This window comes from Thermobia domestica, chromosome 9 (genome assembly GCF_964235325.1).
Source record: "Thermobia domestica chromosome 9, izTheDome1.hap1.1, whole genome shotgun sequence".
In the NCBI taxonomy this organism is placed as follows: Eukaryota; Metazoa; Arthropoda; class Insecta; order Zygentoma; family Lepismatidae; genus Thermobia; species Thermobia domestica.
The window spans coordinates 161,510,229-161,522,645 of record NC_137462.1 but is presented as its reverse complement, the minus strand read 5'-3'; the positions used below and the strand labels follow the sequence as shown (position 1 = coordinate 161,522,645).

Here is a 12,417-nt window from a genome sequence, read left to right as displayed (position 1 = left end):
GTTGTAATCTCCAGTATTTTGTGACGCAAAATGTAAAGGTCTACATTCTGCTCGTGCTTTAACTTGTAGAAAGCTGGGCAAAACTGAAAAAGAATGGAGTAGTAAAATTGTCGTGAAATAGTAAAACACCCGGTGATTGAAAACTCAATGTCTGTTTTTAATTTGATTCTACATAATGTTAGAATGTTAGATTAAGGTACTATATACGCGCTTATGATCATTCATGTTTCAGGTACCTGCAGGTGATGCTCCCAGAAACAAGATCGAGCCAAAATCGTAGCAAGGTACGAAATATGAAAATTAGTTGCTCAAGTCCAGGATTAGTGAAGTGCTGAGGACAGAAATGAAGCGTTTAGTACAAAAACCATTAAAACCTGCACCATAAATTAATAACAGAGTCTGTGTGGGATTTGCTGTTCCGGACAAACATCCCCCTCCTGGTCTTAAAAAAGATGTTTAATGGGGCTGATGAGGCAACTTTTCATGTTTTCCTAATAGGCATCACTGTTACTATTGAAGTAACGCAGATCCCGGTGAACTTTGTATTGTCTCAAATCACTCAATAACACTGTAAAGCTCATATTTACGCAGTATGGTGCTGCTCCACTTTGCTCTTAATGTTCGACAGTGACTCAACACTGTTCCCACGAAGATACGTAAGATGGTGCGCGGACGAACAATGGCCTCCTCGCAAACCTGACCTCTCCGAGCTCTGTGAACTTTTGCAGATGTATTGGATAATGTACCACCAAAGTTTACAGAAGTGTCTTGACAACGCTGGCGTTCATGTTGAATTCTGAAAGAGGGTAATTTTCAATGGAAATAAATATTCCTTCGCTGTCATGTCCAAATACATGTACAATTTATATACCTACCACCCCTCAGGATGTAACTGAACATAGGTAATAACTTTTCACAACACTTTGTTGAATTCCCTTCATATCTTGTACTCTGCTCAAAAATTAAGAATAACTGAATTAGTTTAAGTTACAGGTATTCCGACATAATGTATGAAAACTCAGTGAAAATAATGTGTACTTTGTACCACAACGCTAACAGTTAGACATGAAAACAGCAGGAAGTATTTGATCACTGAATCTGTAGAAAAGCCAGTATTTAAATGAGAAGAATAACGAGGGTTGCATCACGTGTTATCAGTTTCCTTGAGATGCTCGTGGGTAACGTTCCGCAATGAGTCATCTGAGGGCATCTCATACATATTCAATGGGATTTAAATCAAACTGAGTTGGCCACACTATACGCCTGGCATACTTCATCTTCAGGTATTCATCGACCAAGCTCACTCGTTGTGGACATGTGTTGTTATTTATTACAAGAAAATCAGGACCCATTGCACCTCTGAAAAATCACATGTGGTGGAGGATAGAGTCACTATGTTTGGGCTGTAAGAGTTTTCCGTTCAAATATGTGTAAAAGTGACTGACTTCTCAATAATATTCCACCCCATGTCACAGCAAGTGATACTTTTTAACTGTATCAGGACTTCTCTGTAAACCACACTGTTCCTGTAGTCGCGGTGTACAATACACAAGCTTTTCTGTGAGCAATGGTTAGTAGTACACATACTGCAGTCGTTCTAATGGCGGAAGAGAGGATTACAGCAACTGCCCTGCTGTCGTCAGGGACTGAGGAGCAAAATTCCGATCCTCAGTCATTGTTGTCCTTGGACGTCCATTACTGAACAATCGTAATCCAATTATCCTACTCCACAAGAAGTTATCCACTTGTCACTGCATTTTTCACAATTAACACACACAGATCTTTTCACCAAAACTGCTGAACTGTCAACACAAGATACGCATTGGTTTTCATTGTTCTGTGTTCTTGTGATTCCAGCATCACCATAACAGCCACAGATGTACCAGGTTGTTCACGAAGCTACGATAGTAATTTTGCTTATGTATTTCATAGCATTTCTCTGTTCTTCCAAATTCTTCCTAATTTTTGAGCACGAGTATAAATGAAAATTACCTTCATATAAACGTAAATAATTTTAAACATTTTTGAGATGGCGTCTAGAACAGGGTTAAGTCTAATATGCATTTTACTCCTCATACGCAACTTAAAATATATATGGTTGGAGCATTAGGAAGCGATCAACTTTAAGGAAATACGATTGAAAATACTGTGCTTCAACCAGCATGAAATTCACGCATGCAGGAAGTCTCTCCAACACTTGGGTTTATCATCTGTACTCACAGGAATTATAATTAATTTCACCCTCCTTTATTAGCGTTCTTTAAATTGTTTATTTAACTTAGAACCAATACCACACAGTTTTCACCCAATTATTCGAACACGAACAGGAAAAATGAACAAAGAAAAGACAGTTGTTTGTTCTCTGTGAAACACAGAAATAACCAACCTAAGTTTAGTTTGAGTAGTTGCGGATCAGGTCAATTCTGTTATTTAAAAAGAAAATCAACTCTTACTAGTTTTAAAAATATACCTAATTATTTATCAATAAAAAAGAATTAACTTAATAATGCAATTCGATTCTAGTAATCATAAACTTTTTATTATTATTTTTACAAAATATCAATATTTTACTGAATAAATACTAGTTTCTTGCAGTGTTGTACATCTAGCATATCTACGGGAAAACAATCGTACATTTTCTTTCAAAATAGAGGTTTCCACTAACCCAATACCAACCACCTGCTGTTACTCTCTTCAGAAATGTGATGCAACAACTTACAGCATACAAGTTTTTCACAATCTCAAAATTGAACGAGTTATCTAACTTGTTTTTAAAGAGAAAAGAAATCATGACACATTCAGAAAACTCAGCTAAGTATACGAAGGAGAGAGAGAGAGAGAGAGAGAGAGAGAGAGAGAGAGAGAGAGAGAGAGAGAGAGAGAGAGAGAGAAAGAGAAAGAGAGAGAGAGGGGCAAGGAAAAGAGAAAGATAGAGAAAGAAGGGAATGCATATAAGCTAATTTTAGTTCTTGAAATTTTCCATTATTAATGCCTAAGTAGTAAAAAAAAATATAAATAAATAAATAATAGAAATATCTATCCAGAAATCAGAACTTATATTCTGAATTCTGCGATAAAATGTTTTAAAAGAATATTATGCACGGAATGCTTTGCTCCTATTTCCCTAATGTTGTCACATCCGTAATATAAAACTATCAAACTCTTGTCATTATTCTTTTTTAAAAAAAATCTATGTATGAAATATAACTTTACACTATACAGGGCACGGGAAAAAAGATATACAGAAAATCTGAGAGATGGCAGTACTGCTCAAGATAAAGAAAATCAGTATTAGTGTACATGAATCCAAATTACAGAGCGATGAATTTAAGTAAAATTAAAAATAAATAAATAACTCAAATAGTATATCCATACTGTATAATATGGTATAATATATCGTAAGGAAGACCATATCGGTTTTATTCAAAGCTCGTAATATTTAGATTCTTAAACACAAAGAATTTACTTACTATTATGCTCATTAGCTTGGGAATCACCATCAGTACACAGGGAAATCCCTATGTTAATTTTTTAAGTATGGTGATATAATGGATTTGGATAATATACGATCTTCTTTACGATATAAAACGAAATGCTTGCTAGAAATAGTAACTACATTATCACATGACACAAAGAATAAAACTTACAAACAATGTCGCTAAACTATTCATCAGGCTCAGAAAGGAAGAAGTAGCAAAGAAAGATTCACAAACAAAGCAGTAATTGTGGGGTGTCCAGTTGGGCAATACTGAACTTGAACAAACATTTCATGTTCCTTCTATGCTTTTAACTTTTTTCTACATCTTCCCTTCCGTGTCTAATGAAGGAGTTAGCATCAGCCCGCCTATACTTTATCAAAAATTGCATGATGGTGTTTTTATTATTATCTGGTAAATAATTTGTTTTCCACGCCTGCTTTAGGGTTTATTTGTTGCAACCATTTTCTTTACAATTTATTGTACTGCGCTGTTTACTAGTATTCGAATATTATATCCGAAATTAAATTTCTTGCCATTACAGACAAAACACTATTCAAATATAGCATTTTTAAACCATTCTTAATGATGATTTTTTCCATATTTTGAGCAAGGCTTTCCATATTTTAAATTTTCCCTATATCCGTTTTCCGCACCTGTAATATATATATATATGTCCATACTAGTCTTTATAATATAGCTGTAAAATATATATATTTATTATTTTTTCAGATTCCGAACTTGGTAATCTTCTCAAATATGTACACTTCACTTATATCCTACACTCTACGTACGTTCTTCCAACTAAATAAATAAAGCAAAATGTGCATAGTGCTCTTTACAATTACGATAAGCAACCTGCTTAGCTTTACATTATTATTGCGTAACACCTTTATTCTTATTCAGCATTTAACCACAGCATATAGCTAATCAAAATATTAAACATTATTCAATAAAGATGGAATTGTCGACTTGATCTTATTTTGTCCTTATTCTGGTACCAATTACTTTCATTTCAAGCTGTTCTTCTATTTGTAGTTTTACACTATTGTCTGAAATGCAGATAAAATTAATTAGTATAATTAGTATAATAGTATAATTAGGATAATTAGTATAATATAAACAAATAATGTAATAAAAATTACTCAAATACATGGGTTAATAAACTACGACTTCCAATAGATATTATACAACTAACTTCTAGTTTTCTGTTAATAGTAATCAAAAACTTTCTACAACGTTGTAGTTATTTTACAACGTTGAATTTACGTAGTTGCGATTCGGGAACTGTTCACGCTCACAATTTCGCAATTTCTTGCATCTATAATATTGACTTGAATTCGTTTTTAAAACTAGAATCTAAAACAATTGAAAATTATGTTTTACATTTACTTACTTTAGAGATACCTGTAATGGTTAAGTGCTATATGTTCTTATTTGTAACACGAAAATGAAATGCTCTGGATGTAACTAGTTAATGGCTTCGTATTTCAAACGAAAGTACGAGACCAGCATACGAGTGTGACTACAGATTATACATATCATGAACAAATATATTAGTTCGAACTCTATGTATTTTATACAGATGAAACATATAAATATTATTTAAGGATCTAAAAAAATTAAAAATTTATCTCAAAGACCATCGCTAAGTATGTTCTTTCATTTAACGTATTTGATACTCAGTTTCTTTGTTATATTGCATAAAATAATGTTCTTACTCAATATAAGGCAAATATATTTGGTAGCATTAATGTTGCCAATTCGAATGTAAACGCGATGGATATCTAAGAGCCTATCAAATAGGAGAAGAAATAATGCTATGCACTCCTGTAGGAATGAAATTTTAAGACTATGGTGGAAGGCACGGTGGGTCAGTGGTAAAGCGCTATATCTGCTGTAAAAGGTCCATAGTTTGTTTCCAGGGCATTAGAGCTTGTGGTGAACATTATCATATCCGTGGGTTTACTCGAGGTTCTCCCGTTTCTTTCGCACTCATTTCACCAATTCTTTCATAATCATTTGCTTTTTCAGTCATTCCTCTCCTTAGCCTCTGCTGGACGTTAAAGATTTCATTTCATTTTCTGAAGGTCCTATGCAAGGAAGGTGTAAGTGCTGAAAATACGTGGCTATTTAAATCCATTCTGACATATATCGACATGATTTTCTTTAGATTAGCGTATTATTGCGGTCACACTTAAAAGCGCACACACACACACACAAAACTTATTACGCAAAAATGTGCGTACTATGATGCTCTTTAAATTGATATATGAATGTCATTATTTTACTTCGTGACAGTGACTTAAATAATATTAGAGAGTGGTGAGAGTTATTTTGAAACTCTCTACTTTTTTAGCAAATCTCCCAATATTACTATCCAAATGTACAATGTCTTCTATTATTTTATATTCGTGCTTTATTTAACGGTATTTTATACCTTTGAACAATCACGTTATAACTTCAAATGAGGAATAAGTACAAAGTTAATAAACACGCACAGGAGAAAAAAGTAAACGCTGTACACCTGTATTGATAAAAAGACGAAGTCCGGGACCAAAAAATGAATATGGATGATCTTCAACATACTACAAACAAGCAATTCAAATTACTACTAGATTTCATACCTACTAATAAGCAACTGAAATTACAATAAAGAACCTACAAATTTCAGAACAACTTTCATTTTTCTTTAAAAAAAAAAAAAAATACCTGTTGCTATTGACCTAGAGCCAATATCATTTAGCTGCCTGAGCAGTGGCTATCGGTGCTTTGGTGAAAGGCTGCTTAATCAGCGGTGGTGGTCCAACAGTTATCGGTGAACTGGCTCCTGGAGTCGGGGTACTTGTCTCACTTCCTGAGGAGGGTCCGTCAGTTTCCATCTGTAATTAGAATACTCATGTACATTAGCATCAGAACTGTGCTCCGGCATATCAATATTCTTATTGTAACCATCATAGGTGTTCATTAATATAGGCACTGACTTGTCCATGAGAACAACAGTTGTGGTACAGTATATATGGTTATATGAGTCCCGACTTCAAGCAAGAGGAAGAGTGGCTGCCTGGGAAGCAGACAATAGCGTCATTATTAGCGGCGCTAAAGACCTAGGTTCGATTCCCGTTCCAGCGAAACATTTTTCGCTCACTGAATTTCACTGAATTCGTACCTATACTGTACAGGCTATACGTGTGTAAGATAGTTGTTCCTCAATCGTACAATACCCATATACGATACGATCAACTTAAAACTAGCCCCAAAATACAGACATGTGAGATAAAACATCTTCCTCCCTCTTTCCCCTTCCTTTCTACGCAGGCCCTTACATCCGTATGCTACAAGTATATATACAAGATTGCTTCAACACTGAAACAAATCACAAATAACACTGAGAAGTATTTTAAATTGAATCCCAAGGAGCTAGTGAACGCAATGTATTTGTTTATATTGCATGGTTCCCCGTGCTCCCAAAACTACCTGCTGGCTGTAAACACGCTTTAGACGACAGCCACGAAGAAGACATCGTCAACCATCGCCAACGATCGGCAAGTGACGTACATTCAAATAGTCAGCAACATTTATGGATAAAAGGAGAGGTAACACTACACAAGGCATCAATCCCCACCGATTGATCATCAAAGACGCCTTGTCCTTGATAGTTCCTATCCCCATCTCTAATACGCCTAATCATTGAGTTTCTACCTCCCTTTCTAAGACGCCTGATCATTGAGAGGCACCTACCCAACACACCCTAAGACGCATGGTCATTGGACTCCTACTAATTCACCAACATATCACAAAGTTATTTTACATTTTACCTACTTTACCTTATTTATTACTGTTATATACAAGAAGAAACTTTTATCATAAAAAGGTGATGGGAAAGTCCAAACTCCCGTGTACCATCTTTTAGATCTACTCTAACAGACAAAATCTTTACAATATTTAACCCCTTCGGGATCCTATGGTACAATTTGTACCATATGCACTTTTCATGGTACATTGCGTTATTTCTCTTCTATTTGAGCTTTTTCGTCCGGTTTTTTTTTTTTTTTTTTTTTTTTGGTTTCCAAGTCCAGAGGCCTTGCAGAAGACATTACGTATGGTTTCAGACCGTCCTGCGTCCAGACATAGGAGGGGATGACGTCATAAGTCAAAAATTTCTTTTCTCATTTTCTAAGCGTATGTTCAATATTTTTTGGCGGGCTTATTTTTCTACGTAGAAGATTGAAATTTTGCACAAACATTCAGTCCACGGAGTAGTATGTACCAGATTTTTTGTTCAGATGTCAGTGCTAAAACAGGGGGGGAACCAGAGGGGCAAAGGGGTAAAAAAATAGGGATTTTTTTACCCCAAAAATCCCGTTTTTCGTCATTTTCCCGCCTTACATTCATGATAGGACCACGTGAGTCATACCGTCTGAAAGGCAGTTCCATTCTGAAGAGAACGACGGTCGAATTATTATTCTAGGGTAATTAGGGCCGTCTCAGTGAATTTTTATCCAAATATACTTCTGTATAGGGTAAAAGTGGGGCATGGTAGGGAAATTTTTTCTGGCGGGCCTATTTTTTCACGTAGAAGATTGAAATTTTGCACAAACATTCAGTCCACCGAGTAGTATTTACCAGAAGTTTTTTTCCGATTTCTGTGTAAAAACAGGGGGGTCCAGAGGGGCAAAATTTGAAAAAAGGGAAAATTTGCCCCAAAAAATCCCCTTTTTTCAGGAATTTCCCGCCTTAGATACATGATGGAGACATGTGAATGGTACCGCCTGAAAGACAGTTCTATTCTGAAGAGAATGATTGGCGGATTATAGTCCTAGGGTAATTAGGGATGTCTCAGGATTTTTTTCCCCTGAGATCATAGTGTTTTATGGTACTTTGGGGCATTGTGGGAATTTTTGATAAAAATTATCCCGCCCTTACTATTCAAGATAGAAACTTGAAATTTGGCACACACATTCAGTTTACCAAGTACTATTTATCAGATTTTTTTTGATAGCTACGATCACACAGGAGGGGTCCAGGGGGGGCCAAAGTTTGAGAAAAAAAAATTTCCCTCCGAAATTTTCACTTTGACATTTTTTTCCCGCTTCTGGTATATGGTATGAGCATGCAAGTGGTACCATTCGAAAGCCAGCTCTATTCTGAAGAGAATGAGGTATGAACCATGATCCTAGGATAAATAGTGACGATACAGTAGCTGCTTGACTGAAAGTCTAAAAAATAGCCCAAAAAGCCAGGATCCGGAAAGGGTCAATTCTACTACATATGAGAGTTGTTACTTAAATTCTAAGTCTAACCAAGAAATATTAGAAATAGACATGTAATACTTTTAGGCCGTATTTATTGAACCCTCCTATGGTGTCATACAAAATTTAGTAGTAATGTCGACTTTTATTCTGTTGTTACAGGTCATCTCAACGCAACGATATTTGGATTAGAAATTGAGCGTTGGGCTTTTGATCAGGGCTTCTGTTTGGGAATTCCTCATGGACGCTAACGCCATGAGTAAATGGGATATTGATGTATAATGGAGATATATCTACAAAGACCAGGATGATATTAGGTAGTAGAAGTTTAGTGGTGGAGCAAACAATTAACAGGAAATAGTCTGTTGTCTTGATGTATGATGCGAAAGTCTGGACATAAAGTTGGAGGTAGTAGTAAAGAAAAGTAAAGATGCGTTCGGTAGGGCTAACAATACTGGAAACAATAGGTCTTTCCGGATTTTGGGTAGCAGACAGAATTTTGGAGATTACGATTCTTTTACAATAAAGTTGGTGATTGAGGACACCTCAAATGAACTATGGTTGACTATATAAAATATTTCAACTAAATCCTTTCCTTCTCCAGAAGACTATACTAGACGTGGATAGTAAGTTGATGTAGAACTTTGGGTCGGTACTCTCAGTAGTTCATAACCACTGTTGAAGCCCTTATCTGCGGGACGGATCATAATGGGGTCTAAAGGATGATTCTCACGAAGGAGAGAGGAATACTTAGAATGACAGTTGGGTGTCTACGATGGGCACATTTTGGGATGCATAGGAAAGGTTTCTTAGTATCTAGCGATTACGTAAGTATACGAAAAATGAAGTTCAAGAGTTTCTCCAACAACTGAGGTTAGAATGGTGTCATCTACGAAAACTGGAGTGATTTATTTTTCAGAAGTCCCCCCCCCCTTTTTTTTTTCTTTTCTTCACTGTCTTCCAGTTATTTGTGGATAAGTTTAGGAGGAGGAAGGAATCCTCTGCCGATGAATGTTTACATTATATTCTTACAGAATTTCAATGAATGGTGTATGAAAGATGTGTGTGTGTCACGAATGAAGAGAGAAAAACAAAAGAAGCCTTTGAAGTGAAAATATTCAAATGCTTTTGATGAGTTAGATGTGATACGATGGTCTCAAGCAAAGATGACCATTTTGGACTACCCTTACTGAACGTTACGCTTACGTAATCAATACATCAGTCACACACTCAACATTTCGACATCCTTATCCAACATCACACACACTCATTCCATCTCACACTCACACCATCAGTCTAACATACATAAGTTTTGACATTATGCTTCCTTCGTGAGGGCGAGTAAGCGTGTACTCGTGAGCTCTGATGTTATGACTTCGGGTACCTTTGGTTTTAAGAGGTCGTTTATCGAATCTGACGTACGTCTATGCAGAAGGGAATTCGAAACTGTATAAACCAAAGTAGGCTTTTTGTGGTTCACGATTACAAAATCATCTGAGTCTTATCCACAGAAAAAGTTCTAGCGCAGTAAAATGCAGCTGTTGTTCTCCAGACATTCAATAAAAAGGTTGGCGCAAAACAAGACCATATGTGTTCCCATGACTATGCCATTTATTTGGACGTAGTGTTTATTTTTGACAATATTATTTATATTGAGGACGAAATGAACTAGTTTCATTAGAAGGAGAATGTTAGCATTTCAAAGTTTAGGATGTGAGTTGACAAAATTTTTACGGGTTTTAATATCAAAAGTGAGTTGAAATCAGTGCATAGGGGTATTACATCTATGAAAAATAACTTAATGTTAGGTTAATCGAAAGTGGTTAGATCTTTTGACAAATGCAGATAGGATCCACACATACTGATGACAGCACTCTAGGAAAGTAGTACAGTAGAACTGTCAACACTTCAAACAACAGATTTATCCGAGATTGTAGGTTTTTGATAACATACAGTCCAGGGTTGTTTGGTCAGGAATGTCATATCGTACATTAAATTTGTTAATACCTTTTCTTCTTTCTCGTCATCCATTATAGGGCCATTTTCTAGCTCATATTCTTTCAACACCGCATCTAAATTATAACGTCGTCTGTAGTTAACGAAAAAGCTTCGCAGATGGGCTTCGGTTTTAGTTCCAATCACTTCCGCAATTGCTTTGAAGTCCTTTCCATATTTCCGTACACCTAAAAGGCAGAAAAGTTGTCTTAAAATATAAGCACAATTAGTGATATGAAGATTAAAAAGACTGAAGATTATGAAGGTATTTATCTGTATTGACCTCACTGAAAAACTTTAGGAAACTTCTGTAATTAAAGTTATACATCTCTGATGCACAGTTACGAGTACACTGCTAGGATAAAGGTTGGGATAGTTTGTCATAACTATACCTTAACGAAATATGGTAAAGGTAATTCGGAGGGATTGACAACACAACACAGAATTCTGTAGACTGGGGATTGCGAATAGGGTTGTTAAACATCACAGGATACAAGGATAGTTATGGCTAGTAGTAGATTTGTAGCTTTAGAAAACCGCAAGTCTTTCAGGTTAAACACATGGGTAAGCCAAAAAAATCTAGTCTGACTATAATTCGGTTATGTTAAAGGTCTGAAATGTCGTTCACTGACTTCTTTCTTCATATATCCATCCTATAGTTACATACATTTTTACATCTATAGAACAGTTCTTCAATCTGTTAAATCTCCAGATTTGATGAACAATTATACCCCACTTCAGTGATCTTACTATCATCCTGAAAATATCTTTCTCGTAAATGATTCTTCAAATTCGGAAAGACAGTAGTCGGAGGTGTCAGATCGGGTGAATACTATGGACGGGAACAAAGAACTATAGCTACAGCGGCGAACAGTAATGTCATTTTACAGCGACAAATATTTTGATAGTATACTCCTCTTTTGTCCTTCATAGCATTCCGTAACTTCTGCAACTGGTCCCTGTAGTAGGGGCTCCGGTGACTCAGTGGTAGAGTCCTCAGCTCTGATGCGTGGAATACCTGGTTCGATCCCAGCTCGACCCAGGGGGGTTTTGAGATGGACACACACTGTTTAAGTGTGTTTTATCGGGAGTCTCCAGTTTCCTCCTACTTTATTTCCTTCCATTTCATTATCATCATTATCGTCTCCCTTAGCCTCGGTGCATCATCGTAGGACAAGTCCCTGTTATTGTAAGCTCTTTTTGTAAACAATTACCAATCATCACATCTTTGTAGTCCGAAAAATACAAACATAATCCTGAAGAATAGCTGTTGCACTTTAGCCGTTTACGTGACGATTGTATGTATGTTTCCATGTTTTTTGAAATTCAGCATCTTTATTTCGATCTACCAATCATTCACGATTTACTAATAGCTTTTAAAAATCTACCATCTTTGTCCATACCATAGTCCAAAACTTCGTGCATATTCTAACCTAACATATTCGCATTTCTGTTTATGAAACAAAACCAATTTAGTTTAACGTCCCACGAATATACTCTTACGCTCAAGAAGACGGATGATCAGCGAGAGTGAATGATTACGATAAAAACTAATAATTATAACAATAATAACGTAATATGGGCTGGGATTGGATCAGGGACCCATTGTACCAGAGAGAATCGCTCAATTGGAAGCTACTACCAATGGGAACTCATCTTGCAGCTTCTTCCTCATATGCAAGAAATCACGTAAC

At 36.1% G+C, this 12,417-nt stretch overlaps 1 protein-coding gene across 5 annotated transcripts in view; it reads right to left on the bottom strand.

Annotated features, from left to right (window-relative positions):
* Positions 1-2,825: 2,825 nt before the first annotated feature.
* The window catches only part of LOC145695151 (REST corepressor 3-like), a 59,783-nt gene continuing 50,191 nt past the window's right edge, over positions 2,826-12,417 (bottom strand). For all 5 annotated transcript variants that reach the window (XM_081772092.1, XM_081772094.1, XM_081772090.1 and 2 more), the window contains 3 exons: positions 10,736-10,911; positions 6,189-6,358; positions 2,826-4,528 (listed from right to left, as the gene is read on the bottom strand). In XM_081772092.1, coding sequence (XP_081628218.1) covers positions 6,215-6,358; positions 10,736-10,911 — 320 coding nt within the window. In that variant the 3' untranslated portion in view covers positions 2,826-4,528; positions 6,189-6,214. The remainder of the gene's footprint in view (positions 4,529-6,188; positions 6,359-10,735; positions 10,912-12,417) is intronic.